This window comes from Aplysia californica, unplaced genomic scaffold, assembly GCF_000002075.1.
Source record: "Aplysia californica isolate F4 #8 unplaced genomic scaffold, AplCal3.0 scaffold00277, whole genome shotgun sequence".
NCBI classification, from domain to species: Eukaryota; Metazoa; Mollusca; class Gastropoda; order Aplysiida; family Aplysiidae; genus Aplysia; species Aplysia californica.
In genome coordinates, this window is record NW_004797547.1 from 296,143 (window position 1) to 322,089 (window position 25,947).

Here is a 25,947-nt window from a genome sequence, read left to right on the forward strand (position 1 = left end):
TACATCAAACACACTGTAAAAGTAAAAATTAACTTGAAGACATGTTCTGCCCCTTCTTGATTTGTTTTTGAGCAAATTGAAGACCTTACAGGATACATACAGCCCATTTTAAAGACAGAGTTCAAGACTCAGCAGTTAGAACTTAATTGGAAATGGAAAGAGGGAGATATGCCCAATATTACCCTGACATATCTGAAGATGGGTATTCATGTATAGCATTCTACCATTAGCACTCTGAACAGAGAATGTAGAGAGTGGCCGCAGGGGGCAACAGATGCTGAGATATCACAACTGATTGATGAAAACTCACGGCACCGAGATGTGGTTGTATACACGGATGGATCTGTTAAACGAGGGGAAAAATCTGGATGGGGCTTCTCAGCACGAGTGAGTGGCAGACTGGTGCAGGAACAACAGAGAGCATACGATATGACAATATCTAGCATGAGAATGGAGATAGAGGCAATCACTCAGGCTCTCAAAAGGGTCACAACAACTCGACAAGCACATGTGATCTTTGTCACAGACTCTCAGAGCATGCTAAGGAATATTGAAAGTGGGAACCTTAGAGCTAAAAAGACAGAGCTCCTAAGAAGACAACACTGAAAAAGATCACGTGGATCTTCACCCCGGGCCATGCTGGAGTCAAGGGCAATGAGCGGGCTGATGAGCTCGCTGGGAACGCAAAACCTGAAGGGAAGCTGTGCCCTGACAAACCTGAAATTGTACGTTCAGTCAGGGGAAAAAAAGAAAAAGAACAAGAAGAGTTGGAATACCATCATCTTGAGCAACTTTGTGAGCTTGGAAATGGATGGGGCGCCTGCAGGAGTTCAAGACTTAGTGGGATGAGCAGAAGGCTATGGAGGCAACCATAGCTTGGAACTGTCAGCATCTACACACTTCGAGATGTGTTTCTTCAGGGGACGGAGCGCTTATGGGGATGCCCCTTGTGCAGTGATGTCGGTCCTTCACACAAGTAACAAGTCACACAAGTAACTCTCTCTCTCTCTGTATTGGGGGGGGGGGGGGGGGGGACTGCCAAAGATAAAATTTATAAATAGTCACTAGATGCAGACAGTTCTCTGCAGAGGGGAAGCAAGACTGAGTCAGACTTTAGAGGGCAGAGGAGACAATTCAGACTGATGGAAGGATATCCGAAAAAGTTCAGGACAAACAAGAGCACTCCTGTCTGATCATTGCAGAGGCTAAAGGTTTGACATAACCTTGTCAAAACCACATTGAAAACAAACATCGGATTTCATTTATTCATGATACGAGAGAAAACAATGTATTATAGTCAGCCTTGTGCAACAGACACCACTAGTTGACAAGCAGATGGAAAAACTTTTCTTTTTTATTGTGAAATCGCAAAGAGCAAAAAGGAAGCAGGAACAGAAGGTTAAGACAGAAAACCTAATCCCCAAGAGAAATCTGTGACTACATATGACCTACACTAGAAAAAAGACTGTCTATCAACATGAGAACCGTACACAGGACAGAAATGGTAGCCTACTTTCCTTGAAGAGTACACTGTTCCAGTGTAGATTCATTTTATATTTCAGGTTTCATAGAAGAGCTGCTATGTACAATAATGTTACAATTACATATTTAGGAGTAAACCAAAAATGACTGAAGCAATATCTATTTATCATCACCTCATTTTACCATCCTTCCAATGCACTCAACTTCTTATTTAATCTTCCATTCAATCGTTTATATTTTCAAGCAAAGCTATGAATGACAGTGTCATTGTCATCTGAAATAAAATGTTAAAAAAGTGGAAATGACCAGTTAACTCTTTAATACTATTGTAATGTCACAGCAAAAGAATAAACGCAGTCAACATAAGGATTTCAAGAGCCTGTTGTCTACAAACAACTCATGAATTATGCATTTAAATGTTTACAGCAATAATAATTAATATTGTCTTAAAACAGCAATACATTTGGAAAATCTCTCTCAGTTCTCATAAATAAAATGAGTATTGGTTTTGATGTTTGCAACATTTGTCTGTCAGTAGGAAACTAAAGAAAAGAGTTGTGTAGACAGTTCATTTCTCTACTGTTTTCATTAGTTTTGCAATGACACATGTCCACAAAAGTGAGCTAAGGACAAAACCCTTTATTTCTAAAACAAAATCCACCACCTGTGGTACGGCCTGGGAGTGTTTACTCACTTCCTCATTTAACTGCCAACGTATGTACCTTCAATTTTTTTACTTCATGAGCCAAGTTCCTTGTCCTGCAAAAATAGGTTTTACATGATGCTCATGTACAACACCCTGCACGTCTACACGCTACTCTGCCACTGCCGTGATAGATTAACAAATGTGCTCCAACAAAGTCAGCACTATCCAAGTGCAGTGGAGCCTCTCTATAACGACCTTCAATATAGCGACATCCTTTGTAAAGCAACATGGTGCCCAGTCCCCAATTTTTTTCCTTTTATATATATCATTAGTAATTTTTGGTTGCCCGACATTTTTTTCTGGTCCCAAGAATGTCGTTATAGAGAGGCTGCACTGTATTATCAATGTGATATCTTACTGTATGAAAGTCGAATATTTATCACATCTTTAATCTCTTTCATATTACTAAGCTCACCACAGCCTTGTGTGGCCATACACATACAAAACAGATTATTCTGTGTGCATAGAGTTTAAGGACACGTTGATTGTTGAAAGTGATTTTTTAAATATATAAGATAATCCTTATCCCTTAGCCAGACAAATTTGATAAAAGAGTTATCAGTATCAAAAGACAATATCCACAAAACAAAAGGATCTAAGATGCCAATCACTTCATTTGTACATCTCTTTTCCAGTATACATTAGTGTTAATTCATACTCTTTATAAAACATGTTAGTAAATAACACAACAAACCACTCATCAAACTCAGTTTCCTCAAAGAACCACAAGGGCACCTGTACCCTGTGACAATTCCCTTCATATTATCCATCTTCATTTTCTTTTCTGCATTCTTTCAGTATCAAAACCACAATGACAGTCATAGTCCCCTTCACTCATTGTTACATTCACCTCATCTCATATATGTGACAAAGTAGCCTATGTGTCCACATATTGCCTCTTTCTTGGAATTAAAGACTACCTACAGCTTTAAGATTAATCATGTTTCTTTACATATTTCTATACAAAGATACTACCTCAAACTATTTCACCAACAGCCTTTTGGTTCCCAAAGGGAGATGATGGATTTTTATGGGGAAGAGGTTTGCTTAGCAGAAAGTGAACAAAATTTTCCACCTTCTGCATTCTCGTCATCTTAAAGTATGTATCATTAGTCTCAGAGAAGTAAGAAGTGCATTCTCGGGTGACGACATCAAACTGGTAGTGAATCAAACTGGCACACCAAGCGGCAGAGCAAGTGTTGAGGAAGAACAAAGACATCGGCCATGCCTCATGGTGGATCAGTGAGGTGAAGGTATCCGCCATGCTCTGGCCCCAGTACAGCATGTAGACGTAGATGCAGAAGCCGATACAGTAGCAGACCATGTTGCAGAAGCCCAGGATGATGAGCCAAACAAAGCGAGGGTGGTTGTCCCCAGCGACGCACTTCAGTAGGTACAGACAGTGGTGGTCCATTCTGTAGTAACACTTGTCACACAGCTTACAGTGTTTGACATTCAAAGATGTTATTATCTGAGGAGAAACAAGTTCTGCACTTAACTGTAGTTGAATGTGAAGATTAAACAAGCAAATACACATACACCTAAAGCATCCCTCATATATAAAACAAGGATTAACAAGTCGGTGCCCTCCAACAGCCACCCCTCACTGCCATCATGTAACAATGATTCGAGGAACTCTTTTCTCAGCTGGACGTACGATCAGGGTGGCTGGCATTTGTCAATCTAATTTCACACCTCTGGCTTCTGGCTACCCAGGAAAGTTTCCGTAGTGGCTCGCTACCCGAGCACCCTCACGGGCAGTCGTGAGATTTCACACCCACACTACCCTGACCATCTGCATCGCTCAGCGCTCACATGATGGGGTAACATCTACCCCCAAATTGCACCCCTACTCCCCTTCCTCGCCCAGCGGCATGACCATGGCGTTAAGTTTAGAGCCTGCAGAACCAAACTTGAAAGTTTTGTTTCAAATCAGTGTTGAGTGGGCAAAGCATTTTCCGTCTTAGACAGGTGAAACTCTCGGAAGGGAGCGGATTTTTCTTTCCCTTTCCGCGTTGGACAGGTTTCCATTTTATACAGGTAATTAAAGAGGAATATATCAAGGGGGGAGCGGGGAGATTCCGTTAAGACACGTTTCCGTTTTATACAGGTTTCCGTTAAGGCAGGTTCGACTGTACTCCCAAATACGCCAGTCTTCTGCACTTGTGGCGGGTGAGAGGGCCCAGTAGTCAGTGAGTTAAAACACTTAGGTTTCAGTGATGCTTAACTGCTTCCTTAAACAAAAAGTCAATTCTATTTTTCTCTGAAATCTACAGTAAAGGAAAGAGTGTAGAAGACCAGATCATTCTGGAAAATATAGAATTATTGAAAGGGACTTACATCACAGTAAGTACAAAATCTGTATTGTGGATTTCTGGTCATGCATAAATCAATGATAGTCAATGGCTTTCCAGTCCTTGGGTTGAAAGCAGTGGACGCAACAGATGCTGGAAAATAATAAAGACATTCAAACTTTCAACATATCTGCATAGAGAGTCATTCCAAATTTTAATGCAGCAAAAGGGATAAATAATTTCATACTAAAGAAGGGTTTCCTCTGTCCACCTACTCAAAGTTTTCAAAACAACAAGTTCTTTGGTTTTTTTCCACATTTAAAAGCAGCCTATGATTTTCACACCATTCAGAAAAATTCTGGTACGCGGTTTCATTATGGTTCAAGGAAGTGTGGTCACCTGGTTTCAGAGGTAAAATTAGTGAGAAAAAGGCTGCTAAAGTTCAGCGACTTCCAAAGCTTAAAAGTTTTTAGAAACTGTAAATTTACATTTTTCTGCCTTAAATCAGCATTTTTGAGTAAAATCCACACAGTAATGTGTTTTTAAATGGACCTTAAAGGCATTGAGTCAAAAAACGAAAATTTGACAAAAATTCCCAAACCGACAGAAAAATGCCAGTTTCTTCGATTTCATTAATTTGACAAGCGCCTGATTTCACCACGATGCCCCACAAATACTCTATTCTTTAAAATGATGACAATACTAAAAGAAAGGGTATGATATGTTTTACAAAAGATCAGAGAAGATTGTCAAAAACCAGGTTACACAATTGATCAAAGTCATGGCCAAGGCATTTGAAAAACACTAGTATACATGCTGATAACATCAATCACTTCTCACCTGGATCCGTTAATAAAAGTCTAAAGAAGACCACATGAAGCATAGGGCATAAGGTCACAGATAACAATAGCACTAACAAATTGGTGTAGCCCTCTGTAAATCATTGTAAGGAAAGTATGCTTACAAAAGGAACCAAAAAAAGAAAATCGAAGTAATAATCTTAAACCTTGTTTGGACAACAAAAGGATGCTCAACATAAGTAGGCAGAAAGAGGAATGGGAGTTAGCATACAACTGAATGCTCATCTTGACAGGAAATCTGGCAGTAGTTTATACGATGAGCCCCACTTAGTCACCATTATAACAGGATTCTGACTACAGTCTGGCACCTTATAATAGTAGAAAAAAGGTTCCTAAAAGTTGTCCATGGGATGATGAGACTTGTGACAGTAATAATATGACTGAATGAAAAGTACACACAGGACGCTAGATCTACCACATATATCGGAGTGTGCTCTTTTTCCTAACTGTAGTCACTATTCAATATAGAATAGTAGTAAAGCACACAGACCATGCTCTAATGCAATTATTTGTAATATTGGTACAGTGGAGTCCACTTATAACGAGTCCTGAAACAACGAGAAGTCTGTTATAAAGACACTATTCTAAAACCCTGTTTTTTCCCTTCTTTATCTTTGTAAATAAAATACTGCTATAGCGCAATCAGACAAACACGGGAGTCAGTTATAGCGGAATATTGCTGCTGCTGTGCACAGCGCACAGGCCAGTTATACATGTATTAACCTTGCCAGTAGAGAAACTTGTTGGTTATTTAGGGAAACCTAGGACCTTACAACAACTCCTTGTATGAAACAAAGAATGGGAGAGCCCACGTTTGCCAACAATGAAGGCCTGAGCGAATGAGTGGGGAGGGTGTGGTATGCGCAGACAAGCAGAACGCATTGCGTGATAGGCCAGCCTAGTCTAGATTTTCTAGGCCTACCACTACCCATGCCCTCACTTCTCTGATGGTCACAATGCTGTGATGGATGGAGTGAATGTGTATGTAACGTGCGCAAGCAGACAAAACACACTACACGGTGTGGTGGGGTGGGGGACAACACAGAGGGCGAGTTAGCCCAGAGCGCATTTTTTCTGATCGCCAACGCCTGTCAACATCGCTGGCGCTAGGGAAAGAAACCCGATTTGATTTTTGATCAAGACCAAGAGGTCATGTTGAACAATGTCATCATCAGGGGAGATAACAAAAAGAAATAAACAGAACACCAAACTCATAGATTAGACTTACTTTATTATTTCCATTGAATTTTTTACTGGATTCCTTATAACGGGAATCCTAGTATAAACGACATTTCGCACCAGTCCCCTCCCTCTCATTATAACAGGATTCCACTGTAGTAAGAATTTTCTGTGAGCATATGTAATAAAAACAATTCTATATGTTAATCACTGGTAAGTGTATGTAAACTTGATCTTTGTCTATAACATGATTTGGCTATAGAAGGGATATCACATCGGCCCTGGCTGTCTTGTTATACGTGTCAAGACGCGGTGGAATCAGGCGCTCGTCAATTTTTGAAGATGTGGAGTTATTGGTATCATCTTAATCCTTGTTTATTTGTCTTGCCTCTGCACACATTTATCTTGAATAGAAGTCGAGATATCCGCAAATGAAGGAGGTGACGATCGCCTTGTTTCAGAGACTTAATTAGCGATAAAATGGCCGCTAAAGCTTGGTTATTTCCTTAGCTTAAGAGTAAGAGCTCATGGTAACTGAAAACTTACATTTTCAGTGCTTTTAATCAACGCTTTTCAGTAAAATCCACATCGAAATGAGTTCTTGAAGGGACATAGAAGATGTTGATCCAAAAAACAAAAATTCGATATTCATTATTCATTGTTCATTGTTTCCTGAAGCAACATCCCTGCATTCCAGACATGTCCATTGATGCTCCGTTGCTCACTCTAAAAGGCCACTGAGGGTCTTTCTACTGATTGTGCCATTCTTCTGTTCTTTCCTGCAAGGATGCCAGCTTTTCCGCTTGCTTTTTGTATTCCCAAAACCATCGTCCTCTCCACAGTAGTACTAGCCTCTGCCTCCTTATCTTCCTCTTCAACCAGGTGGCAAGAAAGACATTTCAAGATCTCGAATTGTCTGGTTGAACGGAGCTGTCTACTGAGGTGGCCTCTCCAGCCAGTCTGTCTGCTTTTTCATTTTCTCAAACGCCTGCATGGCCACGGCAGAAAATCCATGAGAGCTATCGTATAGGTGTTGCTTCGATAAGTTGAATCCATTCTGATCCCAGGAAATCTTTTTCAATCTTTCTGTGGGTACACAAGGAATCTGTGATGAGAACAGCATGTGTTGTGTAGGGGCGAAATTGGGTCAACCATTCAAGTGCTTTCGTGATGGCTTCAATTTCCATTTGCATACTTGATGTAGCCCTGCTGCAGACTCATCATGCACTGTGGAAGATTTTATTGTTGGCGATTGCAACAAATCCCCATCCACTTTGCTGGTTATCTCTTTTCACTGAGCCATCTGCATAAATTACAGGATCCCCTCCTTCTGAATTTTTGATAACAATCTCGTTGATATCACTCGTTTTTTAAATTAGATTAAAATGGCCAAACATGCAGAAAAATGCCTATTTCTTCAATTTCATTATTTTGACGAGCGCCTGATTTCACCATGCTGCCTCACATATGTTATAGCCGGGGCCCACTATACTTTTACATTTACCGAAAAGATGATTCTTACTTGAATATTAGCTGCTATCTCATAAACCATAAACTAAGAACCTTTAGTATAAAAAATAAATACATTCAAAAGCATACGTAGAATAAAGAGGGGACAGCTGTTTTTTAATTATAAACAATCGTGTGATTTTTGTGGGGTTTTTGGTTTCTTTTTTCAAGTGAGTATATGTGAAAGTGTGTTTGCGCTGTGTGTGTGTGTGTGTGTGTGTGTGTGTGTGTGTGTGTGTGTGTGTGTGTCTATGGCCGGTCCCAGAGTGGCTCTGTAGGTCTGACCTGTAGCTCGCCTGGCTCGCTCCATGCAAATGAATGTATACATTATCGTGTGCTAAAGCAGCGTAGCTGTATCGTCTGTTTTTTGTCAGCAGAGCTGCGCGATGCGTCAGACGTGCTATTCAACAGTGTTGTATAAATGGCGGACATGTGTCGCCTCGCTTCATGTTTATTTTCGACTGAAACTCTTCACAGATCATCAAAATCAACAAGAAGTATGTATTATTAGGTGCTTTACAATTAAATATTGATGCTAGCCTCAACACTTGGCCACAAAATCACCAAGAAATGCACTTTATCATACTTTGAAACTTTGAATCGAGAGGTTGACCTAGTTTCGACTGTTGTCGTGGGCCTTGGCCTAGGCCTAGATCTAGGCTAGGTGTGCTTCTCTAGATTAAGAGCTACTTTCCGAACTGCACACCCTCCTTGGCTGGGTGCACAACAAAATCTAGATCTAGATTAGATCCACGTTTATTCAATAATTAATACTCTCTCTCTCTCTCTCTCTCTCTCTCTCTCTCTCTCTCTCTCTCTCTCTCTCTCTGAGCTAAAATAAATTAATTCTAGTAGGCCTAGGCTAGACATACCGCCCGAGATGATCAGCAGATCTAGCCTTGCATTGTAACCAATGTAAACTATCGCCGCGCGCAACTACAAAATTTTGTGTGTTTGTGTGTTTGGGGGGGGGGGGGGGGGGCGGCTGCACTTGGCACATGACGTGAAGAAGAGTTGTCCCGTCTTGGTATAATTGGTCTTGGATTACACAGTATCTAAATATAGCAAGGCAGACCCGTCAGTTGCACACCTACACATGTCAACACACAGTGCGGCTGTGCTGACACGCACAAGGCGTGCGCCAGGCCAGCTACAGGTCAGACCTACAGAGCCACTCTGGGACCGGCCTTAGTGTGTGTGTGTGTGCATTGTTCACATAAAAATAAAACCTAAAATGATATGTTATATACTGTATAAAGGATACTTGGGAAAAGTAGCCAGAAGTAACATATCGTTGTGTGAAGTATCCCACCATAGAAGAAACCAGTAAAAAATGGATTCGGCCACCTGAAATTTAAAGAAATAGGAGATTTATACAAAGCTACTGTATTGATAGTTCGAGACCACATTTGCAACATATAACAAGATTCTGCCAGGTGAAATCTGTGACATTTACTTCAAAGCTAATTTTTAAAAAATAAAAGAGTAATAAAAATAATGAATAAAATTAACCTTAAATCAATTGATCATTTATGACAATGAGCCCTCACAAATACAACCTAACTACCAGCCCTTTCCATTAACTTAATAAAACCATCCTCTAACTTATTGATCGAAAACAAAAATTAATTACGTTTTACACAAATTCTCAATCAGAACAGAATCTTCACCCTCACAGGACATGACTTGTGAATTAACACAAGGTACAGACAAACAAAAATCAAAGTTACCGAGAAATATCTGGAATTCTGTGACTGAGTCCTTTCATCTGTATCCACACTTGAAGCATTCCCACCAAGAGCACAACATACTGGTATGACGAGAGTTGTTGTATGATCGTAATGAGCACTGTATAGAGGACCGCCGGGTACAACAGCAGAAAGTACCATGTGTAAACAGGACCATCCACTTTGGTGTGCTCAGGTTTGTCTGCATAATGTTTTAACACTGGGGCCAGCTCTCTGTTACTGTTGGCAGTAAAAAAGAAATCAAGCTTCATCAAGCCAATATCAATTCTCTGAAAAAGAATTGTGCAATAACTGTACACAAAAAAATATACTGACCACCACTACTACATTACAAATGGGAGGGGTTCTTAGTTTTTGTTCCCCTCCATACAAAGGAGGGAGCTTAAGGGGTAGCTGACTGTAGGCCTTTCAATTCGGACCTATATTTCCCTCACATCCTTAAAATCACTCGAGCCTGAGCTATTTTTCATCCAACAACCTATCAAGTCTGACAATTTATATTAAATATATTAAATCATTAATCATAAAAAGATTGTGAAAGCTATTGCAATAAAATAAATGCAACAAAAGAAAGAAAGAAATGCTCTGACAGAAAAGGAAAGCTGCATCTAATTTGCCAGATTAGTCTTCATTCTATCAATATTTTAAAATGTCAATGTGGGGGGGTTACGCAATTTTGTGTGTGCTCAATTTACACTTAAATCATGTAACAAAAGAAAAAAACTGTCCGGTATGGAATGTTCATGTTACTTCTTTTATGTGCTACAGAACATTTTCTGGGTAATTCAGAAACCACATAAAAGCAGTTAACTCTAACTTATGTATGTTGAGTTTGGCGTGGAAACATGAAATCGAGTCCCCGTCAGTAGGAGTACATGATGCATTTTGCAAAGGGTGTGATAGTATCCTGTTGCTATAGTTCTGTGTGAAGTCCACAACTAGAACTACTAGATTTGTATATCACTTGGACTAGACTTGGAAGAAGAAGAAAGCTATTCTGAATCCTACTTTAACTGTCACCCAACTCCGACTCCAACAGTTTATCACCTGAACTACAGCCCTATTCATAGCTCTAGCAGCTTCTAGTAAGTCTTGTGGGACAATGTGGGAGCCTTAGCCTTCTAGTTCACAATCAGACCCTTTAAACATGTTTCCTTCATGTCTTTGAGAGGCTATCTCCACTCTAAAAAAGAAAGAGGCTTTGTTTTCGTTCACAGAGCTTCTATCGCAATGCGGGGGTGTCTAACTTAGTTCGTTGCAGTTAAAAAAGTATTGCACTTAACTTCACCAAATTTTTAATGGAACGAAATAAGTGGGTTAGCCAAAAAGTACCACCAGTTTTAAAAAGATTTTTAAAATGTGGGTGAGAGCTTACCCATGCCTGTCATTTTGTTGAACCAAGTCCAACATTGTGTAACCAGCTTTATTTCTCTTCTTGAGGACTGAAACTCCCAAAATTTTCAACATTTGCCAAGTCATGTTTCCAAATCCTGCCTTCGCTGCGATGTGAATGGCCAGATTTCCTTCAGAGTCCTCTTGTCGAAGATCACTTCTCTGAACAAGCAAACAAAGATAGTTGAAGAAATCTTTTGGTGTACAAAAGACATATTTATTTAAAAAACAAGAGAGGGTTCTTATTTTTATAGGTACCACAAACTGAAATTTCAAAGTCTTCTGATTCCAAGGTTAACTGCACTACCTTACAGAATTTATCATTCTGAGCATTTTGATACCAAATTTATACATATAGCTTCGTTTTTTAAAAAGTTATGAACATCTGAAGTTGCAGAAAAATTTTATAGTTTTTTAATTGCGAAATGTCTGCACTTTGAGAGGTCACAACATTCTTAAATTTGAATGGACATTCACAAAAACTTGAAGACAAACGCCTATGCACATAGAGAACAAGCCCAATTTTTTTTCAGGGCTATCAAATAACCAGAAGATGGAAATCTATTGACGTAAACATGGCTTTTTGACTAAAACGGCAAGAAATACAAGGGGAGGTTAAAATCCCAACTCGCGACCACCGGCTTATCGGCTGCGCGCCGGGCCGTGCTGAAGGGAAGGAGAGAGAGTTTATACGAAACCAGGGCGATGGCGACGGGGAGCGTCCGGTATTTATTTGCGTATAATGGCTGTGTTATTTTTTAAGAGGAATGAATGGGCTTTCTGCCGATATATTTCCGTAGTCAGTCCGATCACTGGTTCCATAAAACAACAGCACCGAAAGTTTTCACATGCAAATCTCTTCTATTAATTCTTTAAGGACAGTCTTTAAAAATATATCACGGGAAAGAGCGTCTTCTCATCTTGAAATATCGACGAATCAGATTGCAGTATTTAATACCATACGCTCCCCGTTCCTGTTCAACCGAGGTCACTTAAAAAATCAATACACGAAACGCGCGGCCGCGACAGTGAAAACCTCAATAGTGTTGTCTTTTATCCTGCAAGATTTTGCTTTCAAAAGAATCGTTGATTCAAATAAATAATACCACTAAAAAGAGCAAAAGCTCCTCTTTCTTCTGATATATCAAGATCACATGGTGTTTTAGGAGGGTAAAAATATGGGTTTTGGTCTCCGTGACAGCACGCCACGGGGGCGCAGTGCCAGTTTGCGGTACCTAATTTTTACAAAAAATATGGTCAGTCTTGAGCGGACTTGAAAAAAACTCTTCATTACATACGTATATATTTAAATGCTCAATGAGGTGACAAACTTCAAATAAATCCTCACCAATGAACAAAATACAAAAGTAAGACTATTGAGTGAAGTACAAGGAATAGTTGAATCTCAAGAATCTATACATAAATAATAATAATAATGGATTGCATTTATATAGCGCATATCCACTTATGCAATGCATGCTCTATGCGCTTAACATGATACATATTATGGATTTACAAATCAATTTTAAAGGTACATAATGTTACATACTCATGCAAACACATATTCACTCACACACGCACCACACACACATACGTACATATGCACATACGCACATACAAACTCACAACGATCTACAGCTTGGATGCATTCTGTCTAATCGAAATATGATGAAAATAGAAATGATTTTAGTTTCTTCTTAAAAATTTCTAGATTTTCTGCTTCTCTGATAGTTTTTGGAAGCCTATTCCAAACAAGTGGGGCAAAATATGAAAAAGAGCGTTGGCCATATGTTTTGTAATTTATTTTAGGCTTAACAAGGGTTGTTTTGTCACTTGATGATCTGAGCGTTCTAGGAGGCACATAGGGTGTTAAAAGCTGTTTTAGATAGTCCGGTGATAATTCATTTAAGCACTTGTAGCAAGTTAAACTGATTTTATATATGATACGCTCTTTCACTGGGAGCCAGTGTAATGCTTTTAAAATAGGAGTCACATGATCATGCTTTAGTTTTTTAGTAATTATTTTGGCAGCAATATTTTGTACTCTTTATATTATATATTATACATATTATATTTGTGAACGTCTGTCACTTTCGCCGCCTAAAACTTCGGAACCTCTTAACTTCTGAATTTGAAAAAATTAACGGTGATTCAGAATCATTTAAAGGAATAACAGTTTTACTGAGGAGTCTGAAGTCACTGTAGTTTAATTTTCAGTTTTTCATTAGTTTCGTTCAGATCTAATCTTGGAAAAGCCTGTCTTCTAAGACACAATTGTAAACAAGTGAGGCTTCCGTTCACAAAGAGTGCGTGTACTGATCCCACAATGACTTGACAATGGATTCTTTTGAGTCCGTTCATCAAACGGGAAACCCAGCAATGTATTATATTTGGGAACTTGGAAACATGTATCACTTTTCCCATAAAACTGCAACAGCTACAGAGTTGAAAGTTGGCAAGTACCTGCAAAAAGATAGGCTACATGGGTCCCCATGACGGAGCCCGATTTTTTATTTATTTATTTCCTGAATTTAGAAAAATACATTTGACAAAAAGTTACTGTCCTTCTTTGGCCTTTGTGATTATTCCACTGAGAAACGAAACAAATCTGCGCAGCTGTCGGAAGTGATATTTTGCGAGGCGCATTTTGTTTTGAGAGTTTAAATCTAGGCCTTATAATTTTTTGCATCTTTCAAGATTTATTGCTCCATTCCAATAGAGTATAAAAATATAGTTAGTAGGCCATTTACTTTCAGTTGATGTTAATGTACCGATCATTCCTTTCATCGAAAGGGGGCCCAGCTAGTTCATCCATAAAAAGCAACAGACAAGAATAATTATAACACACAGGTATCTATTATCTATTTGTGTTGGCCGAATTTTGCTATTCAAAAGGCTTTTTAATGGCTGCATCGATCGACATGCGTTTTTCCGCAAAAGATTCTTTAACATATTCTCCAAATCATGACACCCTTCGTTTTTTCAGTTTTGAGACAGTTTTTGCTGCAAAAAGCTAAATTTCTTTATTTCGCCGATCCCTTTTGTAGGCCGACGCTTCTGTCTCTGTAATTTTAGAAAATTCGCCAGGTTTGTTTATTTCAAGTCGTACTTCCGCTCGATACTATCGCGCATTGTCGCGCAATACTGAGCACTATTTTAAAAGTGCAACCCGTGTAGATCTGTCTAATGTTTTCCTTTTTTACTTGGAGCTAAATTCGACTGTGATCCTTTGGTTTGATGCCCATCATCGCTTTTTTATTGCTCCATTCAGGTAGAGTGTAAATTAATACAGTAGGCCAATGACTTTTAGTTGATGTAAATACACCGATCATTCCTTTCATCGAAAGGGGGCCCAGCTAGTTTATCTTTAAAACAATGAAGATAAATAAAAATAAAGAAGCAGCAAAGAGCTAATTTTTGTTCATCAGTAAAAAGTCATATTTACGCCTTTCATCATCAAATAAAGGAACAATTCCACGTGTCCATGAGAGCAGGCAATGTGTAAAGGGCTCATAGAGTTGTTGTCCAGTTCTCTGGTATTCACTTGAAAAGCATCCTCAAAATAGCGAAACACTTGTCTGAAAAAAAAAAAGGTAAACAAATAGTTTGTTAAAATTAAAGATGCATAACAATACAGACCAAAATATTAGGATACTTTTTACTACATTCTGACCAATGAATTAATAAAAGGCCTCCAATCCTTGTATCATGAAACAAATTGTAAGAGCAACTCATGAGAAACAACTAAGTTATATCTTGAGTCAAAATGGCTGCCCCCTGCAGGCTTTTGTCTCAAATCAAAGAAATGATCGGTGAGATCTAGCAAAAAATGTCCCTCGAGAGAAAAAAAGACGAGAACCATTCTGTATGAACATTATTCACTCTTTATCTCCAGCAAGCTGCAGTGGCCAAAACCGCTGGGCCAGTGATCCACAGTCAGCAGCTCGGTCAAATTCCTTTGTGACAACTGAAATTATATTAACTTTTGGCAACTGCCAAAAATAGGTCTCTCTTACCCAGAGTTTGTTCATTAGAACTAGATGATGAACTACCAAAGCAGGTTATTCTTTTAAAAATTTACTAATCAATTTAAACATGTGTATGTCATTCTCAGGTTTTGTACCAAATGAACCGCTGTGCCGATAAGCTATCAAAATAGGCTCACTTGCTTTGATTTAATGACCAATTTAGTGATGATTTCGTCATTTCTATATTTAGTACCAAAAATGGGCCCCAGCCATGTGGGTTTACCCCCCTCGGAGATAAAGAATTAATAAACATTGCGGCTCTGATTGTAGTGCGGAGATACAAGCTGCCCAAATTTTTCTCTCATTAACAATTGTCCCATTTCCCTTTCACACAACTTTTCTGTTATCCCATCTGTTTGAATTAAAAGTATTTGAAATAGAATTCTAGCGACTTTTTTGACAACAGAGAATTTTTTTGTGCCTCCCCTCGCCCACCCCCTTTTCTAAATTGTAATTCTAGATATCTTAAGCCCCCATCAACACAACTAATACAATTTAGGAGGAAAACTGCTTCAAGCCTCCTCAGGCTGAGAGGGATACAACGTCCCAACAGACAGACCGATATACTCGATAAAAATTGTCCATGCTCATGAATCAAACACACATCTTCCATAAGCTAGTACAGCAAAACGCCTAACCGCAACACCAGAGACACCCGTAAAATTTTGTGCAAGCTTATAACCCCCAAACATATTGTGGAAAAAACAAATTTGTTTTAAAAATCCAAATGAAAGCTTTTATATTTGATTGACAGAAACAGGGAATATTGTAGAGAACAAAGTAAAATTTAAGATATATTTGGAAGCTTGCTCTACGCAATAATTAAAGACATACACAGCTCCACTTTCAGCAGCATGATGTAGTGCTCTCCTCCCATGGTCATCTTTCATTTCATATTTTGCTCCACACTGGAGAAGTAAATGGACAATAGTAGGTATGCCTCTTTTACTAGCATAGTGGAGAGGCGTCTCATTGAAATCTGTCAGAGCATTCACATCTGAATTTGCTTGAATCAACATAAGGATAATGTTGTAGTCTCCAATCAGACAGGCTCTGTGGAGTGCAGTCATACCGTGCCATCCTGAAAAAGATATGACACAAAATAATAGTGTAATATAATAGGAGTCAAGCTCCTCCAAAATGATATGGTGGGGTGTTGATTTGAGAGCAGTTGATCTTTTCTAATATCTTTTACTCTCATTGCCACTACTATAATTACAACTGCACACAGGCTTGGGTTGATTTAAATCAGTTGATTTTTTAAATTTTAATCAACTTGATTTTAAAAATAAAAATCAGTGATTTAAATCACTTTTTTTTAAAATAATTTTTTATCCAGTTTTTACATATTTAAACATTCAGAATGCCTTTCCTTGGTTTTATAAAACAAATATAAGGTTTAGTAGACTAATATAATCATGCTTGAAAGTCTGCTTTTCCCCCCAGGTCACAGTAAAATAATAAATAATACAGTTTTCAATTTCCTTTTTTTCCATAATTGAAATTATCATTCTTTATTTTCCTTTTAGACAAACACAAGCGCGCGTACACACACACACACACACACACACACACACACACACACACACACAAACTACTAAGGAAACGTCTAGATTTATTAACTGTTAACTTAATCATTTTTTTAATGTGAGATCAAATCAATTGTGACTGAGGAGAATAAAAACATTAACAAATAAATCACAAACAATGTAACAAAAATAATAATTCAGATATTATTGCAAGGAACAAATGGCAACTGAAGGAATTTTGAAAGGAAAAAATCGCTTTCATACAATATTAACAGTTTTACAATAACCAACCATTTAGATCATGTTGAAATTACCCATAGCGTTGTTTGGGGTTGAGGTTTTGAAAAGAAACACAATAATACAGTACTCAATTTACTTTTTTTTAAATAATTGAAATTAGCATTTTCTCTTTCTTTTTAGACAAACACACAAGCGCGCGCACACACACACACACACACACACACACACACAGGCACTGTAATAAAATGCAAGTTTATCTATGCATGATTACCCCCCCCCCCCCCCCCCTTTCCTTTGAGACTGAAATTTTTTTCATTTTTTGTCTGTAGCCATGAATAATTCACTGATATAGCATATTAAGGCTTTCTTTCGCAGTTGCTAAAATTAATCACTAGTTATAATAAATAAAGACTTTTAGCCACTAAAAATTCCAAACAGGGTTGACATTTTTTTTTAATAAAAAAAAAATTTGTAATCTGATTTAAATTTTACAAATCTGATTTAAATATTTTAAAAATAGATTTTTAAAATTTTTATTTAAAAAAAAATCAAAAACACCAACTCTGACTGCACACATTGTCATGATCTAGGTCATACTCACTAATAGACAAGTGATAATAGTATCAGTAACAGTTTAAACCATGCTGTCTTTCCTTACAAAGTGCATCGTATATCACCTGCTTGCTCCATGGTGCAATAAATCAAATTTTTCCACGAAAAATGATATGACACCCTTATTTTATTATAAAGGAGTCTACCATTTGCTATTAGGCGGAGCCCATGGGAGGATCGGTTCCGTTCCGTTCGGTTTCTGGTGGCTTCAGCACATACTATGAAATAGACCCCTGCCTTATCTCTTTATCTCCGGCAAGCTGCTCCCAGTGGCTCGTGGTCGGAATCACTGTGCAGGTGAGCCGCTGTTTGGGCACATTTCTTTACAATGAATTCGACATCAAATTACTTTTCGGAAGTTACCGAAAACAGGTCTCTTTTATCCGGAGTTTATTCACTAGATGAAGAACTATAGAAATACGTTCACTCGTTTTGATTTTATCATCAATGAAGTGGCGATTTCGTCATTTTTAGATTTAGTACCAAAAATAGGCCCCCGGCATAGTGGGTTTACCCCCCTCGGAGAAAAAGAGTAAACTGCTCACTTGACTAAAGGCCTAGAACATAAACACACTTGTTATAAAAGGTCATCGTCTATTACGTACAGCTTGTGCCACACAATTGTGGCTTTCTTCCTCCACAGGGGAAAATCTGGCTAGCCCTAATGACCAAACCAATGGGCACCGGGTAACAGGCCAGTTCCTAAACTAAATGTGGAGTTTACGGCTGATAGCAGAGATCTGCTAAGCATTTTTAATGCATGGCCCAATTTCTTCTTGGAGATAGCTGCCTATGATTACCTGTAAACAGCTGAGTATCAGGTAAACCTAAATCGAGTAAACCACCTGGAAAACAGTCTAACAGGGTTAACCTTAGCCTTAGAAGTCGAGGTAAATGTAAAATAAATTGGGATAATCCGGTTTTGGCCCCAACGATAACTACGGAGGATGGATTTTGGCTCCACCAACAATTATTTCTGGTTCTAAACTCTAAGCGATTACACTTTTCTATGCGTGTGCCGACATGAAGAGATATCAAACTGAATTGCAAAACATAAAACTGTGGTTAAATTCAGGGGGGCATCCCCCCCTAGCTGAACCGCCCCGTGCTTTTATATTTTATGATAAATTTATAGAATCACTCCAGTCTTATAAAGGGTGTTATTTTTGTAGCTTTTTTTTCAGAGTTTTTAGGGCCCTGAACACAATTTTAGCATTAAAAAAACGTTGCAAATGGTTATTTCAGCCCACCCCCCCCCTCCCCCCAACCCCCCCATGACTATATAAAGCATGCATTAAAAAAAGCCAAACCGGCATCGATAGAAGCCGCAAGACGGGTGTGATTATATACAAATACTGTTTTTATTGGGTCAAGGGGGCAATAAACCCCCATTGTTAAAAACAAGTGAAATATTACTGCTCATTTTGAACTGAAAAATGAGAGTGCATCTCTCTCGCTCGCACAAAACATCCATACCAAACATGTGTCAGTATCGATATTCAGTACTCTTGGGGCAAAAACCGGCAAATGACAATTTAATAAATCTAGATCACAGTATAAATTAAATAAGTATATATATATATAGAATATTTAATATCTATAAGTGTAGTGTAATATTACAGTGGAACTCGGATTCAACGAGGTCACTGGGCCTGATCATAGAGTTACCTCCTTTTCAACTAGAGTCCGTACAAGGTTACGTGACACGGACACATTTGAGTTTGTTGGCGGCCATTTTTAATGTGGCTAAAAAGTTTGTTTACATTTGAGTGGGCGTGTCTCTGCTCTTAGTCTTACGTGTTTTATTTGATTCTAACGTTATGTTTTGATTCAAAGCGATTCTCTTAAAAGTGCAAGCATGTGAAACCTCTTGTCCCTTTCTGGATTAACGTCTTACTGGTTCTGTCAGGCAGTTCAGTGATGTCTGTTTTCTTTTATTACTTCATCTATTTTTAGTGCATAATATGTCTTATAGACACAAATAGTCACTCCGGGTTTCTTTTTTAAAACATAAAGAGCCATCAGTAAGGTTCTGGGCCACGTGAAGTTAAGGTTGACTAGCAGCTAGATCTTTTTCACAATGGGCAGGAAATTTCTTTATCAAACTGAAACAGTGTACTTTTTTATTGTTTTGTTTTATTGAATGTTGTCCAAAAACACCTTATTAAAGGTTTTTGTTTCAGTTATCACTACACTGAGTAGAAAAACAATTGACTAGGCTACAAAACAACCTTTTAGTTCACTTTTTTATCTTTAGTGAGTCCAGAGTTGTCACAGTTGCTTTACTAATGTCCAAAATTAGACTTACTTAAAACAGCAATAGGAGGAGCTTTAGTTTAAGTGCTGTATATGGTCTACTTTAGTTCTTAAAATCAATATAAACCAAAGTTTAATACCGACATAAGAAAACACTACTTATAATTTAGTATACTTTTTAAAAAAGTGAACATATGAATGAAAAATACAGTTTCCTGTTCAAATGTCACATGGGAAAGTTTAACTCGATTTTAAAAATACCAGTACATGTATTCATCATTTGTTTGGCTGAATTTGCTTTATCAAGAGATTCATTGCATTCCTACACCTAAAGGCTGAAAAACTCTGGAATGTTTTTTTCCTATGGCTCATCCTCATTTAATTTAATGGCAAACTCATATATCTGAGGGGGGCTGGGGGGGAAGGGGGGGGTGTTGGTATTGGGATTCGGGAGGAGAGAGAGGGTGGGGTGGTTATATGAGGTTCCCATGACACCCACATCTTTTCATACTTCTTTTTAAAAGTTCTATAGGCCCTATACGCTTTGATTCGGTCAATAAGAAATAAACCACCTCGTAGATAAAGTGCTGATGAACAAATAAAGGTTGGGTTTTTTTTCTTCTTTTTTTTTTTAAAAGCCCATATCTCTATCTCTATCTATTTAATAATACATTTATTTGTAGATCTAGTTCTAGAAAGAACGCCGCATTATTGCAATTTAGTAATTTAGATATAGTACGCCACGGCGCCCATGTAAAAAAAAATCAATTAGAACCAAGCCTCGCCTATCGCGTATGAGAGAGAGAGAGAGAAAACATGCCTAGCCCATTGCTTTAGCATGAACTCCTTCACACAATTTGCCACAAAAAACATGGCGGACGCCGCTGTCAAATGTGGCCATCGCGCAGCAAGGCGAGAGAGGGGCGTACGGTATCTAGTACTATAGTGTACATCTATGGGCCTGATCTAAAATTTCGTCGAATCCAAGTGTTCGTTACAGCAAGCATGAGGTTTTCTGTAGATAATTACAGGCACTGAGCAAGTAATGTGTAAAGAAAAGTAACAAGTAGACTCTAGCGCCTGAAATGCCTGCATATTAATATGAGCTGTGTAAAAAAAGACCAATTCGTTCAAATGCACGCCTCTGTGTCATCTCGATTGTTTGCCAAAAAGTTGCGTTGCTGTGTAGAGCCTAGCATACGGCAACTTTTGATTCCATTGATTAGAGCACAATTCATTACGTAGATCTACGTTAAGACTAGCTTATATCATTGTAATAATGATCAGTTGCCAAGGGGCAAAAAAGACTGTGACGCATTTGTATCTGCGACGTTCAACGCCCAGACCGCTGGTGCCTCCCCCCACCTCCCCGACACACACTGTACACAGCCACACGTGTGCAGGCACGCATGTGTTGGTACGAAAAAATGCTGCGGATTGGTCGCATGCAATCGGCTAAGTAAATAATGGTTCACCATGAAGGTGCAATGGATGGTTTCCGGGAATAGATAAAGTTCATTCCGGGAGAAAAATGAGCGAAGCCACGTCTGCGGGGCTGTTCACCCTGGAAGCGACCTCGTTGAATCTGAGCTCGCTGATTTAAGTGCTCGTTGAATCCGGGTTATTTTTATTAATTTTAAATAAGGAAAAAAACGGGGAATCTATCTCCTCTCATTGAATCCGAGCTCGAGACAATTAATTTAGTCTTACTCACAGCGTCACTTTTCGCCCGATTCTGTTACTATTAGTTAGCGTGACTCAGCAGCCCGCCGGAGCCCCCCCGCTCGGGGTCACGGGGTTAATGAGCCCAGAAGCGACTTTGCCGGTGTCGGTCAGGAAGTTCTCACTTTTGACTATGTTTAAAACAATATAATTTCTTCCCCATCCCACATAGCAAACCATTACGCAGATGTACTAAAAGCTCAATGTCTTGAGATTTATTTAGCGTTAGAATAGTTAATTTCTGTGCATTAGTTTGTTCTAGACAAGTGTTTGTAGAGTACCCAATTTGTCCTACTTTAGTTACAAACTTATGAATAAATGATTGTTAACTGATTCCGCCCATTCGGACGCTGACAGCGGCTCTGAGTTTTTCCGCTGCCTCCATTCGGCCGCTGTGAGCGGCTCAACGAAATCAGAAACAAAGGTGCACTTTTTAACATAGTTCCTACTTTTTAAGTTGCCGAAAGGAAGTAGAACTTGTAAACAAACCTGACCTCAATCTCTGAGCCCCAATATCGATCGAAACTCCGCAAAATTCTTGCAAAAATCGTTGTTTTGTTGTTGCGATGTAGGCTATAGATCTAAAGGTAAACAACACGGAGCTTGGTATAATTAAAAGGCTCTTCAAAGAAAGATATATTCAACTAAATTTGTGAAATTCTTGCAGAAATGTGTGCTAGGGTGATATCGCTACAATGTTGTGTTGATTCCTATGGATTATAAGGACTTGTAGAGTTGAGAAAATGCGGTAAGTCGAAATTTTCGAAGAGCTGTTGCGCAATTTTTTTTTCTCATTCGTTTTTGTCAGAAGGAAAATGTAATACAAACAGATTATAGGTCATTGTTATTGATATAAACAGATTCTTCTATTTATTTCCATCAGTTTGGTATATGATAATACATATTAGAGTTACTTAGAGCTTCACAGTAATGCATCAAATAGATGCACCCCAGGTCTAAAACTGAACAAGGAAAAATAATTCTGTCCAGAGCCTGAAAAAATCATGGACGGAATCAGTTAATTTAAAAAAGGCATGCGTATCTCTCCAAAATCTGTGTTAAACTGACTACGAATATGTCTTTTACCATGAGAAATCTTAAATCTGCGCGAGTAGTAATAGTCAAGTTATAAGAGAAGAAAGATGCACATCTGCATTTTTTAACAAAAGATGATCAGCGTTAGCTCTTATTTTACTGTTAAAAAAGAGAAAGCTACTCTGCGTTTGTTTATGAATCATGCTGTGTCTGTGGCAGCCTGCATACAACTAAAAAGATATAAGATATTTAAAAACCACAAAACTGAGTAAATACATGGATAGATATAAACTTCTTGTATGGAATAAAAATAATGACAGCTAACACATTCATTCTTAGTTTTTGAGTCGGAAATATGCGCAGACACAATTATGAATGTAAAGAAATCAGTCACATTGTCAGTTATTGCAAATGGGCATAGAAACGAAAAATAAAGCTGGAAAAGTCTGGTGCTGATTCAGTGTCCCTGGAAAGCTACAAATTATTCTTATAACCCAATTACGAGGAGTCATCCCTATTATTCTGTCAATTTACAAAACCTAGACTTAGCGTTTTAAGAAAAGTAAGGAATTTCTGGAGTGTAAAAGATACTGTTCGTGTATTAGATAGCAATGCCAATTAAAATTTTAATTTTCACTTTTGCCCTTTTTTTTTTGGTACCTAAGAAAGAATTTTCAATTCTACGAATTATACTTCTTGAATTTTGAGAATCGGTTCATAAATAAAAAAGTTATGGGGTTGTAAAGGTCGGCAAAATATGGATGACCCACATATATATAGGAAAATACTCCTAAAAAGTGGACCACGCAGTAGCAGATTCTGTAAGAAAATCGACGTGGTGTACATATTACGATTTTGCGAAAAAGGGGTGTCGGGATGAGTCCATTTTATTTATAGCATCGTATCACAACATGGGATCTTTAAGAATATATGTTGGCAGGGTGACTAAATAATTGCAAAGCTTTTTATGATGACTTTAGACCATGCCAACCGTAAAAGATAAGTTAATTCAATCTAGCATGCCGTACAATTAAAAATTCTTTTTCCCCGTTGAGACGCAAACACCCCGAGACGAGATAACCTCGCCTCGGAATACCCCCATTGCGATCTTACAGGGGAATAGAGAGAAAAACAACCGGATGCGCGCATCCGCCATTGCCCTATTTCAAGTGACCAATGAACGGGCCCGGAATAGTCATGCGGGGATTTGTAGGTCACCTACATTTGTCACGAGAGTGAGGGAAAAATGGCCGGTCTCCGTGCGAAGCCGCTTTGGATAGGGGGGTAGTCATGCATTTATGGTCGGGTCTAAACAACTACTTGACACAGAACGTTCAAATCTGAGCACACTATAGAGGTTATAGATAGATCTATTACCATCTCGGCGTTGAAATTCAAACTCCTTATAGTTTTCGGTGTACACGATACGAAAGTGTTCCCGACACCAAAAGTATAGGTTAATTTATATTATGTGTACGAACTTCAACGTCCACATATAATTAGTTTGCCCTATTTTCTGATTGGTTGCCGAGTTTCATTCGGATTGGTTCGGAAATAGAGCAGACCGAGGTTGACAAAGTTAGTCACCTACGCTTCGGCCGGGTCCGCAAAATCGCCCGTAAACGAGGACCAAATTTTCGCCTCGCAGGAAAGCCCGATTGGCATTGCTATATTAGATCTACATTGAAGATGTATTCTAGAACTAAAATCGATTTGTACTTTTCATAGAGAAACTTCACGGTAACTTTTATAAACTTTCGAGAAAATATAATCATGCGAATATTCATGATTATATTAGACACGTAAAGTTGTATTTGGAGGAATTACTTCATAGCGAATTGTGTGCCCGATGGATAAAGTTGCAAAATTACAGCTTTCTATTATATGTGCAGATACCATCTTTTCTGAGTATCTGCACCAATGCTATGTCGTTCATGTTTCAAAAGTTAGAAAGATTTTGACGAGGTCTTTTTATTATACTGATTTTTTTTCATTCACGCTAGTCCAAAAAAAATTACAATTTAGCATTGCTGACTCCAGCCCGTCTAACGAAATAACGAGACAAGTTACAACGTCTGTTCTTTTTTCAGTCTCAAGAGCAGAAATGCGTGCTTTGGGTGCACTAAATGAGAATTACCATTTATAATACAAGGATACACCTTAATAAATTGTACGTTGAAAAGTACCAAAAATTAAGTTGGCCCAGACAGAGCAGCGACAGGGAGCTACCCTCCGTGACCCCGACGTGATAAGGCACCCGGCAAGGAACCCCCGCGGCAACTAAAATTCCACTGCCGGTGCGCCATGTACTCATACTCATTACATTTGTTTGATGGCTAAACAGTAAACAGTTGCTATGATCTAAACTTTAAGAAAGTGGCTATTCTCACCCGCCCGGAAGTTCTTGCAAGATCAACTCCTCCCCTCTTCTCTCTCTCTCTGTCTCTTTCTGAATACTGTCTATCGGTGTGGACGATCAAATTGACCAAAACAAAGTTAAAAAATGATGTTAAAACACAAAAGTAAATAAATTTGGTTGTCTACAAAGATGCTACGGCTATTTAACTTTTCGAATCGAGCCGAACTACGCGGGTCGCCATTTTGTTTTGCCCGGAAATTCTCGCGCTACTCCTCTCTCTCTTTCTCTCTCTCTCTCCAGACAAAATTGTACGCTTTTAGTAGGCTACAGTTGTAATGGAACGTTTGTTCACGACACAGAATTCTACAATTTTTCTGTTATCACAGTGTAGAATTCTGTGGTTTAGGGTGAACGCAAAATTTGGTGAACGCGCACCGGGTGAGAATAGCCACAAGACTCGCCTGAGGCTGAGGTGGCCAAACTTTAATACTACTAGACTAGATTCTAGATCTATAGCAGCTTAGTTTACTCTTAGTCTCAGTCTAATACTAAGGTCTAAATAGATTAAATAATTTAGGCTACTAATCTAGATCTAGTCTAGATCTAGATCTAATCTAGATCTATATCTAGATTTAGATCTAGATCTAGATTTAGATCTAGAAGATCTAGATTGAGAACCTAGAATCCTAGATTCTAGGTTTGCTTACCCTTTAGATGTACCAAGCCAGGATCACTATTTATCAACTGTTGCACAACAGGTGTAAGAAGGCTGCCAATGGAAGACATCAGCATGTCAAAAGCAGCAGCCTGTGTGCCGGAATTCGCCTGCATTTTCTCAGTCATTTCGCTTTCTCCAAATATTTTGATCGCTAGATCCTGTTGTTAGCCATTTGTAAACAGCTTCATCACTTATCCAATACTGATAACTGATTGGCTGAAATCTTCAAGACTTTTCATTAAAATTGTGGACGCTTTAAATTATGAACATAAAAGAGC

General features: G+C 38.5%; 1 protein-coding gene across 1 annotated transcript; it reads right to left on the minus strand.

The window, feature by feature from the left end:
* Window positions 1-1,357: 1,357 nt before the first annotated feature.
* LOC101847668 (putative ZDHHC-type palmitoyltransferase 6) lies at window positions 1,358-25,903 on the minus strand. Its single transcript, XM_005101274.3, has 9 exons — window positions 25,659-25,903; window positions 16,033-16,279; window positions 14,616-14,748; window positions 11,154-11,332; window positions 9,761-9,997; window positions 9,295-9,377; window positions 5,323-5,415; window positions 4,529-4,635; window positions 1,358-3,659 (listed from the first exon to the last, which is right to left on the minus strand). Exons 1-9 carry the CDS (start codon window positions 25,792-25,794, stop codon window positions 3,165-3,167), a joined length of 1,710 nt encoding a protein of 569 aa, XP_005101331.1. The 5' UTR covers window positions 25,795-25,903; the 3' UTR covers window positions 1,358-3,164.
* Window positions 25,904-25,947: the final 44 nt, after the last annotated feature.